At 35.0% G+C, this 11,395-nt stretch overlaps 1 protein-coding gene, 1 long non-coding RNA gene, 3 other non-coding genes and 1 pseudogene across 5 annotated transcripts; 2 read left to right on the plus strand and 4 right to left on the minus strand.

Moving 5' to 3' along the window:
* Positions 1-867: 867 nt before the first annotated feature.
* LOC130497265 (small nucleolar RNA Z105) lies at positions 868-937 on the minus strand. Its single transcript, XR_008936270.1, has one exon. It is a non-coding gene; the product is annotated as a small nucleolar RNA Z105 (small nucleolar RNA).
* Positions 938-1,006: 69 nt separating this feature from the next.
* On the minus strand, positions 1,007-1,094 carry LOC130497354 (small nucleolar RNA SNOR75). The gene has a single exon (XR_008936349.1). It is a non-coding gene; the product is annotated as a small nucleolar RNA SNOR75 (small nucleolar RNA).
* Positions 1,095-1,154: 60 nt separating this feature from the next.
* LOC130497350 (small nucleolar RNA SNOR75) lies at positions 1,155-1,242 on the minus strand. Its single transcript, XR_008936346.1, has one exon. It is a non-coding gene; the product is annotated as a small nucleolar RNA SNOR75 (small nucleolar RNA).
* Positions 1,243-1,762: 520 nt separating this feature from the next.
* Positions 1,763-4,387, minus strand: LOC108812453 (BTB/POZ domain-containing protein At5g66560). The gene is made up of 4 exons (XM_018584715.2): positions 4,247-4,387; positions 4,074-4,143; positions 2,589-3,968; positions 1,763-2,486 (listed from the first exon to the last, which is right to left on the minus strand). Exons 1-4 carry the CDS (start codon positions 4,285-4,287, stop codon positions 1,908-1,910), a joined length of 2,070 nt encoding a protein of 689 aa, XP_018440217.2. The 5' UTR covers positions 4,288-4,387; the 3' UTR covers positions 1,763-1,907.
* Positions 3,624-4,672, plus strand: LOC130496869 (uncharacterized). The gene is made up of 2 exons (XR_008935995.1): positions 3,624-3,758; positions 3,869-4,672. It is a non-coding gene; the product is annotated as an uncharacterized LOC130496869 (long non-coding RNA).
* Positions 4,673-8,220: 3,548 nt separating this feature from the next.
* Positions 8,221-10,010, plus strand: LOC108812454 (uncharacterized; annotated as a pseudogene).
* Positions 10,011-11,395: the final 1,385 nt, after the last annotated feature.

Here is an 11,395-nt window from a genome sequence, read left to right on the forward strand (position 1 = left end):
TAATTCACTAATTACAAAAATACCAGAGTGTATATAACTAAGTGCTTATATAAATTGTGGTTGGTTTATGTCAGATTAATTGGGGCAATACTAATAATTAGTGGACTCTACTTGGTTGTGATGGGAAAGAGTTGGGAGAGTCAAGCTCTAATTGTTAGCCGCCAACAACAACAACGCTTTGTTTATTCAGAAACAGCAGAAGAAGATGGTGATGAAGAAGACCAGCCTAACAAAGAAAGATGTTGTAGTATCATTGAGCCACTAATTTCCTCCTAAGCTCTGCTCTCTCTCTCTGAGAATAATAAAAGTTGCACGATCATTTCATCCTCTATTAATTTTAATTTTTATTTGAAGATAAAAAGTTCAATTTTTTCAGTTATTAGTTTCGTATAAAATTAAAAGCTAAAGAGGCAGACTATTATATAGGTTCCACGCCCTTTTAGAAATAATCCATATTAGTTGCCAATGAAAAATGTTAAAAGTGATGCTATAAATTGAGACTTATTCTATGCGTTCTTAAATATATATAACTCATTTTTTTAGGTTTCGATGCAGATGTTTTTATTGATATATCCCCAAAATATTTAAAATCGCTAAATTTTACGAGATACAACTGATAGTTAGAAACTGGATAAGTAAACTTTGTTGAGTAGTTGACAAGTTGTACAAAGTGCTTTACTTGCTGTTCTTGTTAAAAGCTTCGGTAACGCTAAAGAGAGTCCAATTGGTCACGACTCACGCCTAAGAGGCTTAATTTGACTCAAGAGCATCTATGCGAATCAGGACCGAATTACTGAATAAAAACTAATACAGTCGCCTTTATATCTAAAATTTAAGGAGATTAAACTAGTAGAAACAAATAGGCACTCAGAATGAGTAGGAGGTTTTGGTTCATCATTAGAAATCAGATGACAATAAACAATCCTCATCGTGCCTTTCTTCTATTTCTTCTAATCAAAATTTTAGTGCAGAATAAAACTAAACATAAACAGAATAAAAATAGGATTACTCTCAGACAAATGCCTCGATTGTCCCCACGATTTAAAGAATGGATTGATCGGACTCGTCATCTATTGTGTTGTTCATCACCGAGAAACCCATATTTACTTGTTTCGTCTGAAACAATTAACAGGAAAAACAAACAAAAAAAATCATCCTCTCAGACAAATGCCTCGATTGTCCACATGATTTTTATGAATGGATTCATCGGACTCGTCATCTATTGTTTCTTCATCACTGAGAATATTTTTTCCTTTACCAAAATATGAATCAAAAAGTTTTACTTTAAAACGGTTTGAACTATGAACATTATGCCTATCTAAAAATATTTACTGCAAGAGTCTTGCTGCTTAGAATAACGAAGAGAGGACGAGAAAAAGCTATGTTACGATGAGCTAGAGCTAACGTATACTTGAATATTTTGATTCGGACGGTAGCCATCTAATTTATAGCTGAATGGAAATAAGATTAGGGTTTTAGGTCGTCTACTCCATAAAACGACATGAAGTCTTGCAATTAGCTCTGAACAGCGAGTAGTGTTCTTCTTGCCCCCTTTCTCACCGACAGCCCCTAAAAATAATCCATGATTACGGCCCAGTTTGGAATACTTCAGTAAGTAGCCCAATTATGATATTACAACGAAAACGACATCACTTTGTTGTAACTTGTATCTTTGAAACACTAATACATCAATGGGCTTTGGGCTTTACGTTAACTGTGGATTTGCCAATTCAGAGACGTTTAATTTGGTTATACAAGAAAAAACTCAAAACGTTTCACATTCGTATAGAACAAAACATAGCAAGAAGACATCTCCACGGATTAAATAAAAATAACAATCCATTCATCATCATCATCAATGATACACTTTCCTGATTCTGTACTAGAGAGATTCATCGAAAAACCAATCAAACCCGTCGGGATCTATGATCCACCACTGTTGCCTCTTGAGAATCACAGACCTGCGTCTTGAATTTGCATCCGAATTTTTTCGTGATTGACCAACTTCTCGGCCGATCTGTAGCCGCCGTCGTCGCCGGCGAACCTACTTTATCGATCTTGGCTATCACTTTCTTCATGTTTGAGCATTCTCTCTCCAACCGGTGAACGCGCGTCCTCATCGTATCCATATCCAATCGAAGCACCTGATTCTCTCTCACCGTCTTCTTCCATTTCACACCGTCCACCTCTCCTTCTTCTTCTCCCCTCGTTTCGTTCCCGTTTACCACCTCCGCTATCGTTAGATTCCTTCTTGCTGATAGTCTCGGCTCCGTTGACTGAGACGGAGACGGCGATTGAGCCGCGAGTAGCGTACCGGCGATCGCGTGGCGGAGCTGTAACTGCTCGAAGAAGAGGACTTGTACGACGGTTCGGAGTGGAAGCCGCTCGTTCTGTGCGGCGTGTGTGCACGCTTCCAACGTGAGTTTTTGACAATCCATGACGCCGCATATCTTCTCCTTCTCTTCTTCTGTTACCCATGGATGCGCCTAGAATTCATATTTAAAATTTTAAAAAAAAAATCAAAAGAAGTCAGTTAGATCCAGTTCTCAAATTTCATTGGCTGTTACAATAATTATAATCTAGATCACCTTGAGATATACGTCGACAGCTCTGTAAAGTCCATCGTCGTAGAGCCGAGCTTGATCTGGGAGAGAGATCGCTAGGTTGTAGAATTTTCCCGATTTGAGATTGGCGTCCGATGCGATCTCCGCGAGGAATCCGTCGATCAGTTTCCCGACTAGCATCAGCGACGGAGACCGTCCGTCAGCCTCGACCACAAGCGCGGTGGTGGTGTTCGATTGCTGTTGTTCCTCCAAAGAGTCGAGAAAGTGGCTCAGGATTCTCTCCACCAGATCGACGTCGTACAACGTCTCGTTGAGGTAGGAGTAGCTAGGGACGAGCAAGTCGTCGAGCGTGGCTCGCTCCAGCTGCGATCCGATCTTCCTCTCCAGTAGATCGCGGCAAGTCTCCGACGCGTCGAGGATGATGGCGGTTCGTAGTAGCCCGAAGAGGAACCTCGTGGTGGTGGTGGTTGAGGAGATGGAGGAGCTCTTATCTAATGGAAGATTAGAGGTTATCGTCTCGAGTATCTCTCTCTGTTCGTTCTCTGAAGCTGCGGATGTTGTTGTTGTTGAAGATGATGACGGTTTACGGTTAGATCGCAAGATTCCTGGAATATGCTTTTTGGCGTAACAAATCAAACAGCTCTCTATGACGTCTGAGCTTAGATCTTCAGATCTCATTGAGAGGATCACAGTTCTGAAGATGGGAAGGCTTAGCTGCGCCAGATCTTCAAACCACAGCTCCGTATTCGTATCCCTATTCTGTTTCTTCCGTCGCGCATCAGCTGCAGATTTCGACGCGCAGCCACCGGGGATAAGCGACAGATCATTGACGACTCCGCCTCCGTCGTTTACGGGCCAGCCGAAGAGAGAAGGATCGGCTGAGGAAGCTCTGGAGACGATGGACTCTACGCACTGTTCCGTTAAGCCAAGCGATTCTGCTAAAGGCGAGACTGGCTCACAAGCTTGGAGAGCCTTGATCGATTCTCGCAAGCTCTTGTAGACGGAGTTCGAAAGAAACCTCTCCGTCTTTGAGATGAGGTTATCCGGTGAATACTCTTCCGTCATTTCGAGATGCTCGGCAGCGCAGCGGAGGGGAACTGCAGAGGAGGCGGAGAGGTCGATCTTGACGCCGTAGCAGAACTTTGCCACCATCTCGAAGCTCTCTGAGCTCCCGGGAAAATCTTCAAGAGTTATGTGAGGAAAAACATTTTCTTCAATCTCCTGCTCTTGTTGTTGTTGTTCTTCTTCTTCATCCTCGATTTCATGGCCTTTTCCCTTCTCATCACTCTCTGCTACTACTACAGCTAGTGCCATGGAGGTTTGGGGATTTATAGAAGAAAATGATCTGGTCTCCTGCTCTGTAATCAACCTGTGAAGTTTCCTGCTCTTTGACATGAGAGGAAACTGGAGAGTAACAACAACAAGAGCAGGAGATTGAGGTAAAAGAATTTTTTTAAAAAAACTAAGAAAACGAAAAGACAGAATCTGAAGGCGTTTATGGACGTAAACCTTATGGAGATGAAATGTCATATCATCAACTTCGATTTCAATGTCGCTAGGTAATCCAGTCGTACAGAACCTTCATGAACAAGAAAACAAAATGTTAGAAGGATAAATTCCTGTTTTTCATCTCAAACATTATCGTGATTGATTATAAAATAAACAGTGTTAGCTCTCATCACCATGCTTGACCCTTGGAGGTAGACTTCTCTGACGACGCCATTGTAGACCACACTGGTGAAGAAAGCTCTGAAAAAAACACTCACAGAAGAAACCAAAACCTCTGTCTTTCTAAGAGAATGTGGAGAGGAAAAGAGAGAGAAGAAAGGGGAGGAATTGGGATACTAAATCATGAGAAAGAGACTGATTAAAAAACAATTATTCGTATATCGAAAAAGGGGATCTCGTTTTTGATCCATCTTTCCTTTTTTTTCCTACAAATTTGTTCTTTTTATAAATTAATCTTTTTAGTTGGAGAACAGCAAGAATCTCAACTACTCTCTCAAGACGACACATTTTCAGATAAATTTCGCTTTGGGACAAGCAAAATCCCACTCATTTGTTAATCATGTATTCTAATTAACTATAGACGCTGCCATTTTATGCTTTCCAGTGTTTTTCCTTACTTTTTTTAAATGCATTACTCTGTTGATATTTTATAATTTATGTGCATTGTTTGAAAAGAAATCAAGGACCAAAGTGGTTTAGTTAAACAAATGAGAAATTGCATGCTATGGCTATGTCATAGCATATGTTTCAAAGATTATTTAGGTGGATGGGCATCATAAAGAAACAAACGGTTTAACCCAAAACTGCCCCCGGTGTGTTTGACGTCTGTTTTTGTTTTTCTTTTCTTACCTTTTTCTTGGACAAATTTTACCCTATTATTTATAAACTGACATGTGATTACCATATTATTTGAAGTTTGGTTTTGTAATGTATGAATAGTAAAGTTATTCAGTAAAAAAAAATAGTGAAATTGTCTGTATAGAATATTATAGTACTCATACAAAAAAATTAGAGTTTAGAGTTTTTATTTGGATTAGGGTTTAAGGTTAATAATATATAATTTCTATTTAGATTTTGGATTTAGAGTCTTTATTTGGGTTTAGGGTTTAGAATTTGGAATTTTTATTTGGATTTAGGGTTTAAAGTTTCTATTTGGATTTATGGTTTATGATTTAGGGTTTAGAGTATAGTGAAGTTATTCAGTCAAAAAAAAATTAGTGAAGTTGTCTGTATTATAGTACTCATACAAAAAAATAGAATTTAGAGTTTCTATTTGGATTAGGGTTTAAGGTTAATAATATAGAGCTTATATTTGGATATTGGGTTTAGAGTATTTATTTGGGTTTAGGATTTAGAATTTGGAATTTATATTTGGGTTTAGAATTTAGAATTTATATTTGAATTTAGGATTTAGAATTTAAAATTTATATTTGGGATTAGAATTCAGGTTATTAGTTGGGTTGGATTTATGGTTTTAGGATTGTGGACTATCACCATTTTTTTAATCAATTTGATTATAGTTCTATGTTTAACCAAAAACATAATCGGTTTTCTAGTCAATGTGAATGTTCATCTTCAAAAGGATAACAAAGTAACTTTGCTTTCATTGTTTTGACCATATAGCTAATTAAATTTATTTTTGCATGATTACCTAAATAACTTTAGTTTTATGGCTATCTACCAAAATGACTCTAAACAAATTAAGGGGCAGACATATATATGGACGGTTTTATATAATAGTTAATATGAAAATAATGTTTCACCTAATTCTGAAAATTGGGTTTTTGACGTTTAGGAATCCCATGTGGAATGCAAGGGCGACATTAATTGTTTCTCTTTTGTTATTGATATTTTGATAGGGAAAATTATATTTATTGCAAAATTTACAGATGTAAAGGAGGAGAGAAAAAGAAAAGGTATGTGCAGCTTTCAATGCATTGTTCATCCATCCACAGTTTTAAACCAGCCAACCAAACAATAAAAATTATATCGACCTTTTGAAAATTTGAATGTGGAAACAAACATTACGGTGCTCATGTTTATTATATTTGTTTGTAGACCCTTTGTTTGAATTTATTGATGCAGACATATCTCTTTCATATTTTAAAAACGCTACATGTTCATTTACTATCTTACACTACTAGGAGTACGTACAAGTTTTTTTACTCAAGTTTATGATTCTACTGTTGGTCGTTTGCTCAAAATCTAAAACATAATTTACATATACATTAGGTAACTTAGTGGTTATTCTAGATTCCATCTTATTATACTAGATATTTACAGAGTAAACTCAAATGAAAACATAGACATTTTTAATAATGGCTATAGTACACTTTTACTAACATGCGAATATGTATGTACTCATAGTCCTTTCCAGCATGGATGCAGTTTTATTCGACTTCATCTAGTCATTGTAATTTGTACGCAGCACAAGAAAATAATAAAAGAAGCAATTCAATTTACCCCCCAAAAAAAATTTAGAAAGTCAATGATTTTCTTACCTCTTTTCTTTTTGGTCTCACGTGTTAGGAGAAATGATCATCCCTTCTGATCGGTGTTCGCATTTAAAAAGTGTAGAAGACGAAATGATGGTCTCGTACCCACCTCGCACATCGTCTCGTCCATTCACACATTCGCACCATTTAAGATAAGTTCACATGCATCTCCGATGATTCTCACATTCGTTTTGCATGCCAATGTTATTCAAATATCAGTTTTTTTCTTTCGTTTGTGAGAGTATATATCTATCGATTATCATTAGCTCACATAATTATAACTAACAAACGGTCAACGAAATATTTGACCACATGTACATACAAAAGAAGAGGAAGTGACAAATGACAAGAGAGTAAAGAAAAACCTCCAAAAGAGGCGCAAATTTTTTAACAAAAAAAAAAAAAAAAAAAAAAAAAAGAGGCGCAAATTTATGTCAGGATGGGCGCAAGAGGGTTCCCTACTTCAGAGGCTACATTCTTGGATTTTCTTTTGGACTATACGTTGAATACTCCGTGTAAACTACACCGGTTATCGCTTCCGGGCTTTGTTTTTAGCCCACATAGCTTTCACAATTTACAAATTAGGCCCATTAGTTGTAGGACTCACTAAATACTGTACATAATGTTTGATACAAAAACAGAACCATCTTCTTCTAATATATTGGCATGACTTTACAAAAGAGAATAGCCTAAATATATTATTTGAGAATTTACAAGGTCCAAATGGTATAAGCGATGCAGAATTAAAATACGGTACGGTCTAACTGCGGTTCATACGGTTTGCAGGATAAGTGTAGATCTGATAAAAAAATAGTGTGATTTTTAATAAAAGAAGAAGTGTGGTTTTAATAGAAAATTTAAAATAAATATATTAAGATGATTATAATTTTTTTTGCTTAGTTATAATGTCATAATATTTTCTTTTCAATATAGTTTTAAATATTAAATTAATTTGAAATAAAAATTATGATATATATATATATATATATATATTCTTGTTGATATAAATTTAGTTACTATTTTCTTGGAAATAGTTATACAAATTAAAAAGTATTGTAAATATTTTTACTTAGATTAGAAATATAAATTATTTGGGTATTTAAACATTTCGTATCATATTCAAAATTTATAAAAATTGTATAATTGCATAATTAATTAAGTCAACATATATAATTTTGTAAAAAAACTGAATATTATACATTTTAAATGGTAGTAATAAGTAATTGTGGAACACACACAGGTTATACAACTATTTCATATATAGTAAAGCACCATGACAAAATAGAGTAAACAAATATTATTTTATTAAATAAAAAATAAAAAATGCACGTAAATAACAAAATCGCAAAACCGCACCATTTTGGGTGTGTGACAAACCAAGTGCGTATTGTTAAGTAAGTTACAAGAACAAACAAAAAGAACTTTTTTTATTTGGTAGGTGTGTAAACAAAACGTCCAGCTAACTACATTTTTTGTGAATGGCGACACTTGAGTAATTTCAGTCATGTCATAACAATTACCTCCCACACTTTGGTTCCCGATCTCTCTGTAATAACACATGACATTTTGTGATTGATATGATCCAGGCTGGCCAAAAGGAATGTAAAAACAAAGTTGAACCGTACTAGAGTTGCAGATATTTTGGAGAAAAGTATATAAAGAGAGCCGAAATAGTAGGGAAAAAAAATAGTGATGGTCGCAAAACATTCGTTTTGTGTAATTTTATTTATCGTAATATTGTATCCTTCCTCACTCTTCCGTATGGAGGAGGAGGAGACGATGATGGCAACGAAGGTGATGGAGAGAGGATTCAAGGTCTTATTTTTTCTATAGATTTAATTTTGATTCTCGAAAATGGAAAAGTTTTTTTCTAATGCTTAAAATATATATGATTCTTTGTGAACACAACGAGGAAACAGCTGATTCTGGGATCTCAATCGATTGCTAGAAAAAGGATTTTGGGTGAAATGGGTATGATTTCATTATCGTGGTAATGCTTCTTCTTTTTATGTTTTGATATTAAGTTAGTGTTTAGTTTTCACTTAAGACTGTAATATTTGAATTTGGGAATATGTATGTATGGTATGGGGGTTGAAGACTGCAGACATTGACGAGAAAGCTATCAGGAGAGACAATCCTCAAGACTTGGTTGTCGCTCTCGCTCAAGCCAAGGTTTTATTGTCCTCCCGTATTTTTCTCACCTACTGGTCTTGAGAAAATGTCTTTTTTTATTTATTTTGAATTGGGTGTAGGCAGATGAGATAATATCGAAGCTGGGAGATCAAAGCCAGTTTGCTCAGGATCCTCTACCAACCTTGTTGATTACTGCTGACACTGTATTACTTATTTATTTTTTTCAGAAAAGTCTTTTTTTTTACTATTAGAATTTTTTCTCTTGTGAGTATTATTATTGAGCTGATGTTTTAATGGGAGTATCTTCTTAGGTAGTTGTGTACGAAGGTGTTATCCGAGAAAAACCAACCTCCAAAGAAGAAGCTCGCCAATTTATCAAAGGTCCTTTCCTCTTTTTTTTTTTTTTGTTTTTGTTTTTGGGGTGCAACTTCGGTTGCTGATGTTCTGTAATGAAAGGTTGTGATGTGATTTAAGCATTTTTGCTTTGTGTGAAACAAACCAACCAACACAGGCTATTCCGGGTCACACGGAGGCGTTGTTGGATCTGTTATAGTAAGCAACTTGAAAACTGGTGTTCGGAGAGTTGGATGGGACAAAGCCGAGGTGACTCTACTCCTCTTCACACTCACCACATTATCCTTCTCTTCTCTTTCCCATCATATTCTCTTGTGTTTTTACAAGGAAACTATTTCTTATGGGTTGGAATTGAATAGTTTTTTTCTTGGTGACGCAGGTTTATTTCCATGAGATACCAGCAAAAGTCATAGACGATCTTGTAAAACCTCACTCATTCTTCTTGTCTTGCTATCCACTCGGTCTGTTTAACATCTAACTTTGTTGTTCTCAAATCTTCAGATTGATGATGCCATAACTTTCAAGGTTGCTGGAGGTTTAACCTTGGAGCATCCCCTCATTTCACCCTTTATCGATACCGTGGTTCGCCCTGCTATCTCCATTATAATATAAATCTTGCATGTTTTCCGCTCTGTTCTGTTTCCACCATATATATTGCTTAAATGTTCAGAAACATTATTATAAACATCTCTACAATCGTTTAACATTTGTAATGGTATAAGGTGGGAGGAGTTGATACAGTCATGGGACTTCCTAAAGAACTCACTGAAAAATTCATCACCGATGTGTTGTAGCTCTAGCAAGGCTTTTGAAGATTCCTCCTCTAGCAAGGCTTAGATTGATTATGCTCTGTGGTTCTTAAGATTTTTGTTTGTTTGATTGTGTAATCAAATCGTATATGTTGTAAGTGGATACAACATAGATTTACCTTATCGCTATCCCCAAGTTGATGATGTTTCCGGACTCCAAATTCCTCATTTACTCGAAATGAATCTTTTATAACGTGTCAATTTGACTGTTTAGACAAATTGTGATGGTATGTATCTTCAATTCACTAACTAGGTATGGGTATTCGGATTCTCAAGTCTTGTTTGGATCGGTCTATCTGGTACTAAACTATCCAACTAGATATTAAAAACTTTTTGATTTGGTTTCGAGTTGATTCAGGTTCATAACTAAAATAAATGTAAAATACATATAGGTTTTGGATAGGTAACAGGTTCAAATAGTTTGGATTCGAAAAAGATCTAAAATAGATAAAAAATCCAAAAATATATCACAAAATATCCAAAAAATATTCAAATATTTGTAAAAAAATTCTAAAATTTTAATTGAGATTCAAATTAAGAATCCGAAAATACTCAAATTTTTATATGAAACACATTTCTTAAAAATCTAAGTAAAACCTAAAACTATATTCAAAATCCAAATCCAAAACTTATAAGAAATATCCGTAATACTGAAAATATTCTAAAAATTCCAATCATAACTATATAAACAAAATATTTCGATTTGAATTATTCCAATCTCGGATAGGATTCAGATTTAAACCAAGATCCATAGATCCAAAATAAAATAATCCAATAAATATTCAATCATAGACTTGGATTTAAATTGAACATGTGTTTTCGAAACGATCTCAGTTCAAGTTTTGAATCAGGCAAAATGCATAGGCTTATCGCGAACTCCATGTCTATAATATGCATAATAGTAGTGGGAGTAGTTTGGTATACAAGATGGTGCTCAAATAAAATGCACCAGATAACTTTGGATCACCGTATCAGAACATATTGATTTGACAACTCTCCTAGTCTATGATACATTCCACTTGTGCGTTAGTTCAATAAATTCCACATCTTTTTTTGGTCAATAAATTCCACATCTTCGTTCGCTGTTTTTTCATCGTTTTTCTTGAATACGATCAATTATTTTCTTTTTATTAACATAGAAGTATTATGGATTTATGGAAAATCTTAGACTAATTTTTAAGTAGAGATGCAATTCAAAAAGGGACTACTTCTACCGATATTCAAATAGATTATAAACAATATATTTATATTTGTGTTGCCACCTGATTGATAATAATGAACAACCAAAACTCATCTATCACTAAACCACCATCACATTGGTTACGGTAAATAATTTAATATACACTAATAACATCGTTTAAACAACTCATAATATAACTAGATTTACTAAAACTTGATAAAACATGTTTATTATATGATCTGTTTTGATATCAAAAGTAGGCAAAGACATTCTGGCTGTATTTTGTAACTAATTTAATAATCAAGCTTTAGCATGCTTATACATGATGCATGCGTGAGGGAAATCTACCTC

This window comes from Raphanus sativus, chromosome 6 (assembly GCF_000801105.2).
Source record: "Raphanus sativus cultivar WK10039 chromosome 6, ASM80110v3, whole genome shotgun sequence".
NCBI lineage: Eukaryota > Viridiplantae > Streptophyta > Magnoliopsida > Brassicales > Brassicaceae > Raphanus > Raphanus sativus.